The sequence below is a fragment of the Camelus bactrianus genome, chromosome 15 (assembly GCF_048773025.1).
Source record: "Camelus bactrianus isolate YW-2024 breed Bactrian camel chromosome 15, ASM4877302v1, whole genome shotgun sequence".
NCBI classification, from domain to species: Eukaryota; Metazoa; Chordata; class Mammalia; order Artiodactyla; family Camelidae; genus Camelus; species Camelus bactrianus.
The window spans coordinates 23,272,771-23,291,944 of NC_133553.1; the positions used below are offsets into that span (position 1 = coordinate 23,272,771).

At 37.2% G+C, this 19,174-nt stretch overlaps 1 protein-coding gene across 2 annotated transcripts in view; it reads left to right on the forward strand.

The window, feature by feature from the left end:
• Nucleotides 1-18,814, forward strand: part of DDX1 (DEAD-box helicase 1) — a 35,865-nt gene extending 17,051 nt beyond the window's left edge. For both annotated transcript variants that reach the window (XM_010947347.3, XM_010947345.3), the window contains exons 14-26: nucleotides 3,671-3,731; nucleotides 6,867-6,965; nucleotides 8,176-8,265; nucleotides 8,991-9,179; nucleotides 9,835-9,886; nucleotides 11,459-11,605; nucleotides 14,836-14,927; nucleotides 16,208-16,280; nucleotides 16,415-16,487; nucleotides 16,571-16,613; nucleotides 17,351-17,446; nucleotides 17,725-17,845; nucleotides 18,487-18,814. In XM_010947347.3, coding sequence (XP_010945649.1) covers nucleotides 3,671-3,731; nucleotides 6,867-6,965; nucleotides 8,176-8,265; nucleotides 8,991-9,179; nucleotides 9,835-9,886; nucleotides 11,459-11,605; nucleotides 14,836-14,927; nucleotides 16,208-16,280; nucleotides 16,415-16,487; nucleotides 16,571-16,613; nucleotides 17,351-17,446; nucleotides 17,725-17,845; nucleotides 18,487-18,617 — 1,267 coding nt within the window. In that variant the 3' untranslated portion in view covers nucleotides 18,618-18,814. The remainder of the gene's footprint in view (nucleotides 1-3,670; nucleotides 3,732-6,866; nucleotides 6,966-8,175; nucleotides 8,266-8,990; nucleotides 9,180-9,834; nucleotides 9,887-11,458; nucleotides 11,606-14,835; nucleotides 14,928-16,207; nucleotides 16,281-16,414; nucleotides 16,488-16,570; nucleotides 16,614-17,350; nucleotides 17,447-17,724; nucleotides 17,846-18,486) is intronic.
• Nucleotides 18,815-19,174: the final 360 nt, after the last annotated feature.

Genomic DNA, 19,174 nt, shown 5'->3' on the forward strand with positions numbered 1-19,174 from the left:
TTTGGGCATTCGGACTGGTCACCGTAGTTCCGTAGTTCGAGGGCTCTTTCTGTCCCTGGGGGGAGACCTTAAGTCTTGTCATCTTGTGGAACTGCTTGCTCAGTAGGAATCCCTTGTAACTTGAGGGGGGCCATGCCATGTAAGTAAACTACTCTCAGTTGATTTGCCAGTTGATTTTTATTAATTTTGCTTGGTTCTTAATAAAATATAAGTCACACACCGTAAAATTCACTGTTTAAAAGGTACAATACAGTGGTTTTTAGTATGGTCACAAGGTTGTGCAACCATAACCACGATCTAACTTCAGAAACTTTGAATTATTGATGTCACACAGCCCATCTTTTTAATATACATCCATCCTATAAATTCAACTCATTCAGGGATAAGCTTATACTTAGTAAAGCTTTCTGGGTAAAATAATTCCTAATTTTGTTTTGAGGATTGATGCATTTCACTCTTTCAGTAACTATTTGAGTACCTACCACGTGAGAAGACTTAGGCTAAGGATCAGGGAATGACAGTGAGAATTAGTCTCTGCCTTCATAGAATTACGTGTGGGAGTGTGAGGTGGCGTGGAGGGGATGGAAACACCGAAAGTAGTGGGATAAGATGCCCCGAGGGCACCACAGGGAGTCACCGCGAGAGGAATAACCAGAGTGTCTGCCCCGTGTGAGGCTCAGAACTCTCCTAAAAGTGTTTTTAGAAGAATGTAAAATGCTAATATGAATTGATTTTCACGCTGTAATTGTGTGTAAAGGTTAACATGCATCTGAACAAAGGCTGGAAAAGAAGATGGATAATAAAGTCAGTTTATTTGTTAAGATGGTAAAACTGCGTGTTACGCATTTTGGTATTTAGTACAAATGAGCCTTTTCCTTTTTTGAAGACCCAGCTCAAGTCCTGGTCTTTCTGGGAAGCTGACGTGTCTGTACCGGCTCAGTCCTTTCTCCCCCCTCGGGTACCACTGTGTATGCCTCCCCTCGGTCCCTCCACTCGGCCATGCGCTGGTGCTTCTCGTCTGAAACAGTGGGCTCTCCTCGTCCCAGCTCAGCCTTACCCTCCTTAGGGCACGGGCTGGTCTGTTAACGTTCCTCAGCCCTACACTTTGCGCACAAGCACAGATTGTTATGTGCATGTACATTTTTCTTCTGCTAAATTCATAGGGATAAAAATATATATGATTAGGAAGGTGAATAAGAGTAAAGTTTTGTAGAAGAAATGATAGATTTAGGAGCATAGTTAGCAAACCTAGGAACTCAGGGGCCTCATTTAAAAATACAGATGTTTTGGTTCCTCCGCTGGATATACTAAATCAGATTTTCCAGGAAATAGGAATTGGAACTCTTTTGTTTCTTTTTCAGGGAAGAATGGCAGCTCTGCCAGGTGATTCTAAGTAGCCAGTCTGGCATCTCGTGTTACCTGATTCAGGAAACGTAATGACTTTAGAGTGCTTAGGGTCTATGCTAAGGTAATGGATGTCCACAGACTAGAAGGCTTTTTGTTTGGTTTGGTCATTTTTATTATCTAGGTCGCTTAAGGTAATGGTAGGCAATCATGAAGCCATTTTTTAATCAGTTGTAGAATTGTAAGATTCACTGCTAACATCATTTCCTGGTGTTTTCTGGTGTTTTTTTAAATGAATGGCCAAATAAGAATAAAATTAATAAATGAAGGTAGTTGGTAGTTACTTCTTACTTTTTTTTGCTTATTTTTTGGGGAGAGGTAATTGGGCTTATTTATTTATTTTTAGTGGAGATATTGGGTGTTGAACCCAGAACTTCGTGCATGCTAATAAGCACGTGCTCAGCCACTGTGCTATACCCTCCCACCTTGGTAGTTTTGATTAAAAGTTGTCTGGCTGCCCCTGGAAATAATTTTGTTTGCTGTTTATTAAAATGAGACAGTCTTTTTGTAACTAGCTGTCATGAGACATAATTCACATACCATACAATTCACTCTTTAAAGTGTACAAGTTGTTTTAGTTTTTATTATATTCACAGAATTATGCAACCACCAAAACCAATTTTAGAACATTTTTCTCCCCCTCAGAAGAAACACCATACCTCTGAGCAGTCTCTCCTGTTTCCCTCTAACCTTCCTGTCCCTAGGAAGCCACTGACTGATTTTCCGTCCATAGGATTGCCTATTTTGGACATTTTATGTAAATGGAATGCGACAATATGTGCCCTTTTGTGACTGACTTCTCTCATGTAGCATAATGTTTAAATGTGTTTAATGTTTCATCAGCATTATATCATGTACCAGTACTTAATTCCTTTTTATTGCCCAGAAGTATCCCATTATCTGCGTATACCACATTTTTGTTAATCTGTTCATTAGTTGATGGACATTTGTGTTGTTTCTAATTTTGGGGTACCGTGCTATAAACATTAGTTACAAAGTTTTCTGTGGACACACATTTTCATTTCTCCTGGTTGCATACCCGGGAGTGGAATTGCTGGATCAGATAGTTCCTTCATGTGTAACATCTTCAGGAACCGCCCAGCTGTTTTCCAGAGTGACAGCACTATTTCATGTTCCTGCCAGTAACGTGTGAGGGTTCCAGTTTCTCCACATCCTCAACTTATTTTCTGTCTTTAGGGTGTGAAGTGGTATCTGACTGTGGTTTTGGTTTGCATTTCCTTTGTGGCTAATCATGTTGAACATCTTTTTGTGTGCTTATTGGCCTTTTGTAACGTCCAGATGCTTTCCCCATTTTTCAATTGGGTTGTAAGAGTTCTTTATTCTGATACATATCAGATGTATAATATGATTAGATACATGATTAGCAAATGTTTTCTCTTTCTATGGGCGTTTTCATTCTCTTGGTAGTATCCTTTGAAGTACAAAAGGTTTTAATTTTGATGAAGTCCAATTTATCTATTTTTTTCATTTGCTGCTTTTTTTTTTTTTTGGTGTTGTAAGGGACTTTGCCTAACCTGAGGTCATGAAAATTTACTCTTGTGTTTTGTTCTAAAGTGTTACAGTTGTAGGTCTTATTTAGGTCTGAGGTTCATTTTGAGTAATTTTTGTGCACGGCATAAAGAAGAGGTTTGGTGTCATTGTGTTGCACGTGCATATCCATTTGTTCTAGCGCCTTTTTTAGAAAAGACTATTCTTCTCCCCTCATTGTCTTGGCACAGGGCAGTATTTTTTTAATCTAAATCTATTTTTAGAAGTATTTGGAATGAGAAAAATTCAAACAACACAAAAGACTATTCTGTGAAAAGTAAGTCTCCTTTCACCCCCATCCCCCAGTTTTTAATTATCCTACCTGGAGGCAACTTTTTAAAATTGACGTTTATATATTCTTTTAGAGTATATATTTTATACACATACAGCCACATGTGTCTAAAAAGGTAGATTGAAACCAGATTTGGGGGCACGTGGAATTACCCTAATTCAGAAGGATATATGTATAGATGAGGACTGATGTTTTCTGGGTTCCAGGCTTTCACATTCTCCTTGGTTACTTCACTGTGTGTTAGCATTTTATATAGTCACTGGAATAAGGTGCCTTGTTTCTTTCCTTCTCCAGACTTTTGTTGTAGGTTCTTTCTCAGTTACTCAATTTTAATATCTACCCTCCAAAAAACAAACAAACAAACAAAACAAACAATAAAGCAAGCTTTAATCTTGTTCTGCATTATTTTTCTGGTATTTATTTCAGGGAGCTTCTGATCATTGGAGGCGTTGCAGCACGCGATCAGCTCTCTGTTTTGGATAATGGGGTAAGTTGTACTTTTAATTTTTAAAAAGAAATACGTCATTTTGGCTTTATAGTTCTGTTGTGTTTCAAGAAATACCAAATGAGGCTAAAATGAGACAAGGTCAAAAGTGTGTATATTTTTCAAAAATGTCTTACCTGTATTCCTTTTCCCAAAAATATATAGCACAGGAGTCTCTTCTGAACACCCCATGCAAAATTCAACACATGAATTTTTTTTTTTTTCTTTTTGGGTTTGTCATTTGAGCACTTGAGAATTTCTTTCCCATTTTTATGCATTAAAAGTCCTTTCTTCTGGGGATAATTGAGAAAGAAACTGGAGTTAAGAATAGAAATGGGGATGAAGCGAATTGCAGAGAATGTGGAAATTTTGGCAGGGAGCCTTGGGAAGGCTGAGTAGTGGTGAGAGTGGTTCCAGCAGGAGGGGGATGAGTTCAGGTTTGTGTACAGGGAAGTCTTAAAGGCTGTGCGCTTACAAAGGACAAACCTAGAACTGTGATTTTCATTACTGGGGAAGAAGTTTGGGAAACCCTTAACTGCTCGTCAATTCAGATACGAGTAGGACTTCATAAAATATTTCGTATGTAGGAAGTAACTTTCTCCTTACAAATTTCTCCTCCATTTTCTTCTCTGAATATTTTATCATTTAATCTAAACCACCTGATACTGAGCCATGGTGAGCAAGTGTGTTCTCTTTCCAGTTACACTGGTGCCCCTGACAAGTGGAATTTTATGCTGAATGGTTTATGTTTGACTGGTGTGGCATATTAAGGGCATGGAATCGTATTACTCTACTTAATAGTGTTCTAAGATGATAATATTGCTTTGCTGTGTTCTTATTTGATGTGTTATATTTTAGTGGTTATAAAAGAGATTTAATATGTCCATTCTCTATCTTAGTTCCTCAAACCCAAATTCATTTTCCCCATAAGTTATTAAGTTTCTTAACTTACATTTTCTAGCTACAGAGTTTTTAGGGGATTAGATCTGCTTTTGCCAGTCAGATCTAAAATTTGGTACTGGCTGACGCTAAAGGCAAAGTAAAGGCAGTGTCATTCCGTAGCTTTCTTGGCAGGACTCAGTTCCATTCCACTTAGGGGATCTGATATGTTCTCTCTGCTTTTCTTCGTGTCTTACATTCTCTACTTCTGCTATCTGCCCCCAGCCTCTGGCTCAGCCTTAGCCCTGTGTTATGTCTTACACTGCGGGCAGAAGTTGGCTTTGAAGTCAGGGAAGAGAACTATGTAAATTTTGTAATCTTTTAAAGTTGGGCAGTTATGCAGCGTGTTCAGTCAGGCCTGAAGACGTGGTTGGTGCTATTATCCAAGTCATGTAAATATTTCTCTCAGGCTTTTCCAGTGTAACTGACCTTGTTTTTGTTTTTGTTTTTTAACCTGAGAGACCTGATGTCTGTTTCTATGCTGACTCCACCTACTGAAATTGAGGAGGGAGGAAACTTACATGGTGGGTTAGAATCCTGTGGTGAAGAGATAGTACACAGAGAACCAGAGTGGTATTTTGTTCATTGCTGTGTGCAGTACCTGTCACAGTGTTTGGCCCATAGGAGATTCTTAAGGCATCGAACAGGTTTTATCTTCATACTTTCAGACAGTATTTTTAGATTAATTGAGACTTGCTTATAGTTATCAATACAGTTGAAATAATAGCCTCAGAAATGTCTTTCATTTTTCATGGGAATATAAAATGCCTTCTTTTGGATTAAAAGTCCATTCAGCACAGTGCTTTTCTAATTTTCAAGAATTTAGATATTAAAGTAATGAGATGACAGTGATGAATTTGTTAGGGGACAGGTATGTGTTTAGTCTGGAATGGAGAAAGCAAGTGAAGAAGAGCAGGGATTATCTCTGCCTGTTGATAAAGCGTAGAAGTTCTGAACTGTCTTAATTTATTGACTGGTTTTATGTAATACCTTATCTGTGCTCACATGCATACATCCATATACACACTTGAAAAATCCTTCGCCTTCATTGACTACTTTCTAGAAATGGGCCAGGCCCTGGGAAATGCGTTGTACACGTTTTGTTACTCAGCCCTCACAACAGCCCTTTGTGATGGTGCACTTCCTGTTTTCACAGATCGTGAAGAGGGCTCAGACTGAATGTTAATTTGCCCCAGATCTTGCAACTCACAAGTAGAGCTTACTTCAGAGCCCATGTTCCTAATCACTGTACCATGGGGTTGATTAAAAGATGTGTGGGTTTTATGTGTGTGTATTTGAGAATAGGAAATACTGTTAATTATTTGTACTGGCATGGGGACTCATTATACTAGTCTGTGTATATCTGAGACTTTTTATAATAAAAAGTTAAATAAAACTTGGTCATATTGAATCAGACCTTTTCTCATATTTGGACTTAGAGTTTGAATCCCAGTTTGGATATTTCCTGGCTGTATCTGCTAAGTTCTTATGAATTTAGAATTTTAAACTTCAGTCTATTCATTTAAAAATAGGAATAATAATAGTAGTTAATAAAAGTAGTAACCTTAGTGGTTACATGAGATGATACATGCTTGTAAAACGTTAGCACAATGCACGTTCATTATCAGCACCTGACAAATAATAATAGTTGTTTTCCTGGATTAGTCAGGTCATCATCATTATTAATTATAACCAAACTTATCAAGCACCCCGGTACACTTGGCATCAAATCATTATGTGTCTCATCTTGTAATTATCACAACCATCTTGCAGAGCAGAAGGTATTACCCATTTCATCACCCACTTAAAAAATGAGAAAATTGAAACTAGAAGAGATTATTAAGTTGAGGTCACACAGGTGGATAATGGTGCAGCTGGAATTTGAATCCTGGTTTAATTTCAGAGTTCCTATAAATTCACCTGATTTTTCACTTGGAAAACACAAATGTTACATATTAGACTGCATATAACAGTTAAAAATGTCAAAAACAGTTGCCAAAATCTTCACATTGATCTCAAACCAGATACAAGTTTAATAATACGGCATTATCTAGAATTCATCTTTTGCACTTTTAGAGTTGACTGTGACTACTTCAATATGCGTGTTTTTATTGTAAGCAGACCGTTGGTGGTTGTTATTTTAAGGTAATTGTAATAGTTCTTCAGTTTTCATTAGGTGCTCCTTTTTGATATTTCCAGGTAGATATAGTCGTTGGCACACCGGGAAGACTGGATGATTTGGTCTCGACTGGAAAACTGAACTTATCCCAAGTTAGATTCCTGGTCCTGGATGAAGCTGTATGTTGAAATATACTCATGCTTTTTTAAAAATAAAGTTTGCTTATGTTTTTGGAGATCAAATATGCAAAATGATGAAGAAAAAGTACAATTCAGTCAGGATCCTACGACCTAGAGAGAAACATTGTCACCAGTTTGGCATATTTTCATTCACTCCTTATATCTGTATGAACAGTATTTTTTTCACTGACGTATAGTTGATTTACAATGTTTCAGGTGTACAGCAGAGTGATTCAGTTATACATATATGTAAATTCTGTTTTATGTGGTTGCAATCAGGCTCTGTGGAACCTGGGAAACCTTTTTTGCTGTGGGGCATGAATATTTCATGTCATATTTGTAAACAGGTTTTTTTTTTAAACTTTTTTTTATTGAGTTATAGTCATTTTACAATGTTGTGTCAAATTCCAGTGTAGAACACAAATTTTCAGTTATACATGAACATACATATATTCATTGTCACATTTTTGTTAACAGGTTTTAAAGGCTGTCCAATGGTCCCTTATATACATACTTCGTGGCTCATTAACCACTTTAATTACTAGTTATGTAGGTTTGTTTATTACTGCAAACAGTTATCGTGCTGGTACATACTTGTTTTTACACAGTACAAATTGCATTAGTGTATTTGAGGCTCTTGAGACATAGTTCCAAATTATTTTCAAGCTGAAGTCATTTTCAACACTGAAGGTTTTCGTTTTTTCATATTAAAATCTGGGATTTCAAAATTGTAGAATAGATAAACAAGATTATACTGTATAGCACAGGGAAATATATACAAGATCTTATGGTAGCCCACGGAGGAAAAAATGTGACAATGAATATATATATGTTCATGTATAACTGAAAAACTGTGCTGTATACTGGAATTTGATACAACATTGTAAAATGATTATAAATCAATACAAAATGGTAAAAAAAATCATATCTGTAAGGAGATGTGATCAGAGCTGTTAACTCTTATATTCATTTTAGAATACCAGAGTATGGTTTTTGAGTTACTGTCAGCTTTTTCATATTGTAGTCACATGGAATTTAAACTTGAATTTGTACCTTGTTCAATATCCAATAGAAAAAAATTATTTTGAAAATATGGAGATATGTATGTGAATGAATTAGTTTCCATATCTTAAGTTTTACATTTGATTTAGGAAAGAAAAATTTAGATACTGATTAAGAAGTCTTATACTTTTCTTTGCTTCTTGTGCAGGATGGCCTTCTTTCTCAAGGGTACTCTGATTTTATAAACAGGATTCACAATCAGATTCCTCAGATTACCTCTGACGGAAAAAGACTTCAGGTATAAAATAACTAATGCACGTTGAAATACATGTAGACAGTTGTTATGGATGCTCGCTTTTTTTTGTTTTACATTCACATTTTGTTTTAGGCTCCTCTGATTAAGTTAACTACTGTATGAAACATTTTCTTCATTACCTGATTAAATGGTACCCACAAAGGAAGCAGTCTTAGGAGCTGCTTTTAGAAATACAGGTGAAGGGAATTTGAAGAAATTACTTAGGTGTTTACAGAAGACTGTAAATAAAAGATTCTTAGTTTTTGTTTTTTTTTCCCTACAGAGCCTTCAGGGTTTATATTCTAGACTCTTTGAAGGAAAAATGCCTTGAGCTGTTAAAAAGCAGTTGTTTCCTTAGTAATTCTTAAAATATTACTCTCTCATTCTGTTTTCTTAGGAAGAATTAGAGAGGTAGAGGCTTGTAAGGGAAGGGGACAGGTAGTAACTTACGACTTAAGATTTTTAAAAGCCTTTCCATCCTACTTAGTTTCTGTAGGACCTTGAGGAGTAGATGGCGTGGTTTCTGTGGCAGTGAGAGGACGGAAGCTCAGAGAGACTAACCCGCCCAAAGTCACCCCCTAGTTGTTGCTCCAGAGTCAGGTAGCGCACGTGCCTTTAGATTCCAGGTTTAGCATAATTTGCGCCCCCCATCTGTATTTGTATGGTAGAATTATTATAAATTATAATAAACTAAAAGCTTATCTAAAGTTTGATTTTTCTGTTCTTAGGTGATTGTCTGCTCAGCCACTTTGCATTCTTTTGATGTGAAGAAACTGTCTGAGAAGATAATGCACTTTCCTACCTGGGTGGATTTGAAAGGAGAAGATTCTGTTCCAGATACTGTGCACCACGTTGTTGTGCCCGTGAATCCCAAAGCTGACAGACTCTGGGAGAGGCTTGGCAAAAACCACATTAGAGTAAGTACTTTATGATGTTAACAAATATTGTGTAGAAGTCGGCATTCATGAGCTAATTTAACCTTGGGCTCTTGGTGATGCTTAAAGCAACCAGATACTGTACCTTTAAGAAAAGAGAAGGCTGGCACATCGACCAGAAAACTTTAGGTCTGTAAGGTGTGGAATAAGCGATGCGCTCGTGCTTTACTTTTCTCTAAGTAAATAGGTTTACCCTCCCCCCCCCCACGCTCTATGTATGTGTGTGTCTACTTTCTGATACAGTGATTTCCATTTTTAGGAGTGTTTTAGACTCTTCTTAATGTGCCTTATTTTCCTAAAAATCAATTTCATGTGTCTGTCTTTTCGTTTTTTTCCACTGCTGTTAGATTTACGTTAATATAATAATAAGGTTATGTTTATTGTAAATACACAATATGCCAAAAACTACCTTTGCGTTATTATTATTATTACATTTAAAATTAATTAGCTTTAGACCTACAGTTAATAAAAGGTTTTTCTGAATCAGAAGAATGATTTTGCCTGTCAGTTATAAAGACGTATGTATGGAATGCAGTCTAAAGTTAGATACAGTTCTTCCTTTAAAAAAAAAAAATACCTGTTCTGAATCATTACTTAACCGCTCCTCACCTCTTTTGTTACCTTTCCCTCTGGATAGACTGATGAGGTGCACACAAAAGATAACACAAGACCCGGTGCTAACAGTCCAGGTGAGTTAGAAGAATCAACAAAATGTGCTGAAAGATTTTGAAAATGAATTGATTTGTTTTTTGAATTTATGCCCTATCGACTCTTCGTGAAGGAACAGGAAATCTGAAAATAAAGAAATAAAAATAACGAAGAAATGGGGGAAAAGCTGATAGCAGTAAACTTAGAGGATTATCAATCACTGAATTGAAGGTATTAGTCTCCTGGGATCAAAATAAAATATTTTAGATTATAGAATTCTCATTTTCCTAGGAAACCAGCAAATTTCTCTGGTGACAAATTCTACATCGGCCCTGAATTCCAAGAGAAATGCCACCTAGAGGCTTCATATCTGAGAATTAAGTAACAAAGGGAAGTATCTTTAGCCACAGCTTTGTGAAAGATACAGAAAGGATCTTGAAATAGTTTACTGATTCTTCTTGTGTGATTAAGGAGACATAAATCTACCACTTTAACCATTTTGGTTCAGTGAAGGTGCTTCTGAGCAGAATTGAGCCAGTTTATTTAGGTACGCAGTATTTCAAAGATACATGGAGACACATCCTGATACAGGAATAGTGCTTAGAACCTAGATTCCATCTTCAACCCATTAGGGCAGGTGTCTGATATCACACGTCTCAGGTGGATCACTGGCAAGGGTTAGACTGCATTTTTGTTCATGGTCGGATTCATTGGTAGGTTTTTGACAGGTCTCTGAAAGGTGAATTATCTGACGTTTTGGTTAAAGAGAGTACCTTTGAACTTAGTTTTATGTACAACTCCAGATTTATAAGGTGCGTGCTCACCTGGCCTTATTGTTGCCTTATTGTTGGGGAGGAGCAGAGACACTGGTAGACAAACTAATGTATCATCCCACCGTTTGGGACTGCATTTTATAAAATAACAGTTCTTACTGCTTCATATTATTTTTCCTTGTTAAAGTTTTGCTTAATTTTTACTACAATTAGAGAGACCTTAGGCTTGGTGGGTTACAGAATTAAATTTTTTTATTAGACAGCTGAGGAGTAACTGTAGCCCAGCTTCATGCTGGAAAATAGACATTTGGAGGATGGCAACTAAAAAAATTACTAACTAGGTTTGATGTAGAATTTTTATTTCACAGAGTGAATTGTGAATTGCCTGGTGTTTAGATTGATTCAGAAGGTACATTTACTATATTTTAAAGGGTTTAAAGTGATTGAGTAAACATTTATTGAGCGTTTAGGGAAGTTAATCTTTGGCGGAATATGATTAGTTCTCCATGAGAGGGAAGAGCAGAGTGTTGTGTGTGGGTGGGGGTCTGTGTGTGTGTACATGTACATTTTCCTTTACAAGAGGTATGGTGGTGGGTGTTTTGGTAGCCCATAAACTGGCATAAAAAACACTAAGAGAAATGAAAATAAATGGACAAGTGGATTATCTCCCCATTTCATCCTATCTTCTTATTTCTTGATTTTGTCTATAATACATGTATTAAAGTTGATTTTTTTTGGTGAGTTAAGCAATAAGTCTATGATTGTAATTATGTGCATTTGTGACAGTTTAAGATTGAAATTCTGGTGGGTTTTTTTTTTGTTGTTCTTGTGTTATTCAAGAGATGTGGTCTGAAGCTATTAAAATCCTGAAGGGGGAGTATGCTGTCCGAGCGATCAAGGAGCACAAGATGGATCAAGCAATTATTTTCTGTAGAACCAAAATCGACTGTGATAACTTGGAGCAGTATTTTATGCAACAAGGAGGAGGTAATGTTTCCTCACTTGAAATAAACTGTGTTTATTTCCTCACTTAATAGATTATTAATCTCACGTTGGTGCAGCATAGCGTACATGCCCAGAATGTAAAGCAGTGATGATGCATTGTAAGTATCTGTGCTTATCCAGTACTTTTCCATATGATAAGCCCTGGGAAAAACAATGAGGTAACTTTCCACACAGGGACAGTTTCATTACAGTGAAGGTGACTCGCAGCCTTCTAAGCCCTTATGTCATTTGGAAAAAGGGAAAGTTATTGATTAATGTTAAAATTCTAAGTGTAATCGTTAAATAATAGAATGTATGTCTTCTCAACCAACAAATGAGGAAAAAAACTTAATCTAAAAAAAGGTTAGAAAGGAAGGGAACAATGAGAAAAAGCAAAACAGTTGCTGTAGAAACTGTAGAATAATACAGCTGGTGGAAAAATCTGAATATTTGAGTAAATGCTATAATACACATCAGTGGACTGAAGTCTTCTGATAAAGAGCCATCGTTGTTAGACTGGATAAAATCAGGCTGCATGCTGTTTACAAGAAACTTACCTGAAACCTGAGGACATGGAAAGGTTGAAAGGAAGGGGAATGAAAAAACATATAAATGTCTGCTAAAATATTAAGCAAAAGAAAGTTGGTCTAACTGTGTTAATAAGACATGCCATAGGCTTTAAGACAAAAATGTTACTAGAAATAAAAAGGGTTACTTTGTTAATAAAGTATTCAATCTACAATGAAGATATAATGCTTATAACCTTATGCTCCTTATAACATCAAATACATAAGCCAACCTGAAAAAAATGCTAGGTATAATCAGTCATTAGGGAAATGCAAAATAAAATGACAGTGTGTTACTACTGTACACTCATTAGAATGATTAGATTAAAAATACTTAAAACACCAAATTTTGGTGTGAGTGTGGAGAAACCAGAACTCTCGTACATTGTTGATGTACAATTACTTTGGTAAAAGGTCTTATAGTTTTTTTATAAAATTAAACATCCTATCTTGTGGTCTAGCAGTTCACCTCCTCTGAGTAGTGACCCAAGATAAGTGAAAACATACATTGAGAAAAGATGTCTGCAAGATGGTTATAGCAGCTTTATTTATAATGGCTCCAAACTGTATACTAAGTGGCCATTAATAGAAGAATGGCTAAACAAAATGCAAGGTATTTATACAATGGAATACTTGCTAGTCAGCACTGAAAAGGAATAGTCTGCTGACAGACTCAACTGTGGGTGAATCTCAGAAGCATACTGAATGAAAGAATTCTTACACCAGAGTATATACCATGTGATTTCATTTGTTGAAGTTCTAGAAGAGTCAAAACTAATCTGTAGTGGGAAAAAAAACCAGAACAGTGGCTGTTCCCAGGAGGGTGGGAGTGCAGATAACTGGGAAAGGGCATTGAAGGTACTTTGTGGATGATTTCTGTATCTTGATAGGGCTTCGGGCTATATAGGTGTACGCATTTGTCAAAACTCAGCAAATGTACACTAAAGATTTGTATATTTCCTTGTATGTAACTTCAGCTTCAACAGGAAAACAAAAAACCCTAAATTCTGCACTCTAGTTGGTGATATGCATGCTGAACTGTGTACTGATATCTGCAGTTTACATTGAAATGTATCAGAAATATGAGTTGATAGGACAGAGGGGTGGATAGATAGTTTGTGGTCAAGTACAGTAAATGTTAGTGGTAAAGTTTAGGTGGTGAGAATATAGCTGTTCATTGTTAGAAGTCTTTCTGTTCTGCTGTGTTGGAAAATATAATAAGTTAAAATATGTAAGGTAGAAACTGACAGAAGTACAAAGTAACAGACAAATTCTGCCATAGTGGGGAAGGCTTTAACACATCTCTTTTGGTAATTGATGTACATCAAGGAGCTAGAAAACTCAAAAAGGATATGGAAAATTTGAACAATTTAAAAAGTGTGAACTAATGGTCATATAAAACATGTTACATTGTTTATTATAGGGAATGGTTCAGTAACTTTTTTTTTCCCCCAGAGTCCTGGCAAACAGACTTGCTTGATTGTTTTAGTAATGGTGACTGTTTTGTAATAAATCTTTCTTCATTTCCATGTTGCTTTTGAATGGAGGAGTCGATTGTGTGGCTAGGAGTGCCGAAGGTCAAGCAGCAATGTCCTTCCTTCCTTGTACCTTCCTTCTTTGTGTATTCTGGTTACTTCTGCCTAGAAAACAAGTTTCCCAAACCATTATTGAAGCCAGAATAGCCTCATACGTCCCAGATTCCAGCACTTTACGGGAGGAGAATCTCTCCTCCACACATGCACCTCAACCAGGGACTAGGGGTGTCTGTGATGTTTTCTTAAGCCAGCTGACTCAGTTCAGGATGCAGTACGACCTTAGCTGTAAGCTTTTGGAGGTTCTAGTTAGTGATTTCTTTCTTCTGCATAATTAGTTTTTGGCTAGTCATTTTGGGTGGATGTCTTTCAAACTGTATCGTTTCCTTAAATTCTGAAGTGTGTTTTATGGAATCTAATGTACTGTGGAGAGTAGTTCAGTGGAGTAATTGTTATTTTGGGCTGTCTCATGATGGTGCCTGTTGAGGTCCTGTTGAGTTCTAGAAGGCCGTTGTTGGCTTTTACTCGGGTCCAGACTGCACTGTTTTTTATTACTGGATCTACTTGAAGAGTTTCTTTTTTAGGATTGGCTGCCACTGCACCTGCCTAGAAAACACCACTTCTCCATCCTTCCCGTTTGCTGCTTCTAATCTGCTTTGGCCAGGAAGCCACATGACTGAGTTGGCTTAGAAAACCTTGAGGAGAGCAAGCTTGTGGGCGTGGCCTTTTAGTCAGGGCATGAACTTCATAATGTCTAGTTTGGTTCTTCCAAGAACGATCTCTTTTGTTTACTTTTTGATTCTTCTTTACGTGGGATAGGTGAGGTCCCTGCTTTACACATGATATTTTTCTCTTACTGATGTATTTTGGTTGGCATATTGCTGTGTCTGCTCCTTCAGATTGGGAAAGGTTGCTTAAAATGTCCTTCAAAGCAAATCAGTTTTAATGCTCATGGAGTTCATTTTAATGACATTTCACCTATGACAGAAATTGTTAACCGTGCTCTGTGACAGGTTAGAGTATAGATTTCCGTAGAAGTATATGATACCACTGTAGTCTAAACGTTACTGATTTTTTGACATAGTCTCGGGCGTAATGTTTTCCAAGGTTAACTGTTAAATGTGCTGTTCACTAGGACCTGATAAAAAAGGACACCAGTTCTCATGTGTTTGTCTTCATGGCGACAGAAAGCCTCACGAGAGGAAGCAAAACTTGGAAAGGTTCAAGGTACTGATAACTGACTGACTGCATTTCCTTAATACTTAAAAGGGGAGCTGTATCTAGTTTTAATCAGTTCCAGTTAATATTATTAAAGCAATTCTTGTCCTAGGAATTTCAGAACATTTTGCCTCTGTTGGTGTGTCCTCATCACCACTGTAATGGTTAATTACACATTCTCTGTCGGAACAACACTGCTGTCATAAGAGTTTTCAACTTAAGTTTTAGTTTAAATCTTTCAGGTAGATATTTTTAGAAGAAGCATCACTGGATAGTTAAATCATGTCTGTGAGCCTTTTTTAAATTTAGTAGCTGGTTTTAATACCCATAGGAAACATAATTTACAGATTAGTTTAAGACAGGTATCAGACTATGGTTTTGTAGAATTAAATACATTTTGAGTTATTTGGGGTAGACTGTCCCAGTTATGTGCTTGCAGCCTGTGAGCAGGCTACATAGTTCTCCGTGTAGATGGGTAGGACTTGAGCCATTTTAGAATTCAAGGTCGGGAGCCTCCACCCACGAGCGTTCTCATCCGTCTGTCATAGTGGGTTTACTCCAGGGTGCAGTACACACACCCTTTCTCTCAGACCCATAATATGAAAAAAGGTGGGATGTACTAGGCTTAGGAACTTTGGATTATGTGTCCGTGCTGAGCGTAATTGATGTGGTTGTTAAAGCATGGCACATGGCCTCATTTCAGCATGTGTCCCCCTTCTCTGTCCTGGGCTTTGTGTTGGACCAGGAGTCAGTGTGCCCTTCCCCACTTCAAATTGATAACTTTGCTGTGCCTTGGGGGCACAAATGACATCTGAAGGCTAATTTGTGTTTTCTTGGTAAAAGCATCAAGGGCCTACTCTCTTTAGGATTTTATCTGTTGTCACAAAAAGTATAACCTCGAGGTAAAATACGTAGTATTCTGAATTTATTTTAATGCAAGGATAAAAGTAATGCTTAATGTTTTTACATTTTGTTCTGTCTTTCTTTTGAATCACCAGTCAGGATTTCTAAAGATAAAGACACATTTTAGCAATGGTTTAATAACTTTGATGTAAGAAAAAAGAAAAGCAAAAATGAGTCACTGATTTATTCACCTTAAATGTCATGTTTTGGCCCTTTATATATAATTTAAAAATTAAGACTTGGTCCAGTGAATTATGAATGACTGGACCTCTGGTCTGATGGTACATTAGTTACTAGAGGTCTCATTTGGTGGGAAAGTGGCATTTGTGTTTATTTTTTAGCACACATACTAATAAATTCCGTCCTCTCCTCTCTCTTCTCTTTAGAAAGGAGATGTAAGATTCTTGATTTGCACAGATGTAGCCGCCAGAGGAATTGACATCCATGGTGTTCCTTATGGTAAAAAAAGTTTTTATGCTTGCAGTTTGAATTTTATGGAGTACATAAATATGTTTAAGATATTTAGAACATCAAATATATTTGAAAATTTCAGGAACTAATGCCAGTTGGTAATAAACTGTTTTTCTTTACAGTTATAAATGTTACCTTGCCTGATGAAAAGCAAAACTACGTCCATCGAATTGGCAGAGTGGGAAGAGCTGAGAGGTAGCCCTGTCATTTCCTTTTTCCTTTTTAAGCGTCTGTGCTTCAGGAGTAAAGTCTAATAAAGGCTTTTAAAAATCTTTCAGGATGGGTCTGGCTATTTCCCTGGTGGCAACAGAAAAGGAGAAGGTAACCTTTTCAGTGCTACATATATTCTTTGTTTGTGTTGTCATTTTAGATGTTGGAAGGAAAAGCAGTTTGATTTTTCTTTCACTGAATTCAGTTGCATATGGAATGTAAATGAACTTTTTAATGGCATCTTTTTCTCTATATTCATTGAATTGACGGCTAGTAGGGTGAAGTTTAGAAAGGAGAAAATACAAAGCACAATCTTCCCTAATAGCTTTAATATAATTGTTTTCACAGAAAAGCATTTAAACTCTCTGGCATCATGCCATGGTAGACATTTTATGGGAGAGAGGGTTAACTTATTATTTTGATATAAGTTGATATAATAATTTGATACAAATTTATAGAAGAGTTCCAAGAGTGAGGAACTCCCACAAACTCGTTGCCCAAACTAATTGTTCATTTTGCTTTTTGCTATTTCTTTATTATAATCTTACAGACAACACTTGAACCCTATTTTTGATACTAATCTTGATTTAGCATTCTCTAACATTTGCTTCTTTCTCCTTATTTTTACCTGAGAATTCCTTTCTGTAGTTGATGTCTGTTTTAGAAAAAGTGTTGGATTCCTGGCAAAAAGAACTCTTTCAGAAAACCTAGTCAGTGAGCTGCTGAATGGTGGTGGTAGCTGGGTGACATCCCATACCAGCAGTCTGTCTTAAAAAACTAATTGAGAACAAAGATATCTAGCATGTTTCAGTCTCCATACATATTAATGTTTTTTTTCTTTAATATAGGTTTGGTACCATGTATGTAGCAGCCGTGGAAAAGGGTGTTACAACACAAGACTCAAGGAAGATGGAGGCTGTACCATATGGTACAATGAGATGCAGGTGAGACTTACAAAAATCTTACTAAAGTTGGTAAAAATAGGCTGCATTTGTCTATTAAAGTTACGTATCAGCTTTTGTCTTTTTGTCAGTTAGGTAGTGAGTGACTGTGTTATTGTAGTTTATAAATTGTAGCTTGTGAGTTTATCACTTCAGAAATCTCACTTCCATTTATGCTAAGTATTATAGCCTTCCTGGTTTTATTTAATGCTGTTCAAATGCAGGGCTGTTAAAATGAAATTTTTATTTTAAAATGCTTTAATTTCCTCTCCCTGTCTTAGTTGCTGTCTGAGATAGAAGAACATCTGAACTGTACCATTTCTCAGGTTGAGCCGGATATAAAGGTACCTGTGGATGAATTTGATGGGAAAGTTACTTATGGTCAAAAAAGGACTATTGGTGGTAAGCACTGCATTACTTCTAATTCTGTTTTAAATGTGAGTCTGTTCTTTTTTGAGCTTTAGCTTAAGAAGAGAGCATTTCATTCCCTTACGTTAAGTGTGTATTTTTAGCATGTCAGTCACCCCTCCTTATTACCCCCATAGCACTCTGTCCATGCCCGTCTTGCCGCGTGTTTTGCTGTGTGATCTCTGGGTGAATGCAGGATGGCGGCCTCGCTGCTTCTCTTGAGGGGTTAATGTCATAAGAATAGTGGAACATCTGTGGAGTCATTAGGAAAGACAAGGAAAGTGGTCATTTTGAACGGTGGTAACCCAGGATGCTGCTTATTCCCTTTGCCTGCAGTACACTTAGCTCATTCCTGAAATTTTTTTTTAAGATTCAGGCTAAACTAGTGGTTTCTAAACCAAGGAGAAGAGGATCGGGGAGGGGATGGTACGGGTATTGGGACAGCTGTTCGTAAGGCCGTATCATTTATTTTAACTGATGAAACATTTTTAAAGCTCGGGGCTCTGGAGATGACTTTCCCAGCAGTACCTTTCTGTTGCTGGAAACCCTGTTTAAGTTGATACAACTGAGCGAAAGTATTGCTGACACGTTATTTCAAGCACGTCACTTACGTTGCTTTCACCTGTGTGACGCAGGTGGAAACTATAAAGGCCACGTGGATGTTTTGGCACCTACAGTTCAAGAGTTGGCTGCCCTTGAAAAGGAGGCACAGACATCGTTCCTGCATCTTGGCTACCTTCCTAACCAGCTGTTCAGAACCTTCTGATTTTAACATACCCTGAATAAGATCTGAATAATGAAAGGCTGTAGTATTAAAACTCTAAATAGTCGTACTGCAGTACAAGCAGCAGTATTTATAGTAACTTAAGCTGTTAATGCAAACGCTTGCATGTCAGGAAACATCAGTCTTAGGAATTCTTCATAAACGGTGACCTAATGAAAATAATAAATTTGATGACTGTATTTTCACGAGAGTTTGTGTCTTACTTTAAAGTTATTTTATAGGTTTTCTTCTTCAAGAAAGCTCTGGGTTTGTGAGGTGAAGTTTATGGGTATGTGACTTTGGCACAGGACCTGAGTGGAACCTCTGGTGACTGCCCTGAGTAGGGTTTCCCCAGGAGGTGATCCTGAATGGAGACAGTCTCGAGGTAGTTGTGGTCACCTCGGTGTACGCTGAAGCTCAAGAAGAGCTGTAACAGGAAGAAAAACTTGGGGGATCCCGAGGTGGAAGGACCGCGGGGTCAGCTTGGAAGCCTGGAGTTGTTTAGGGCGTTAGAACGGGTTCTGTGTCTAGGGCTGGTGCCCGATTTGGTGATGGTGATG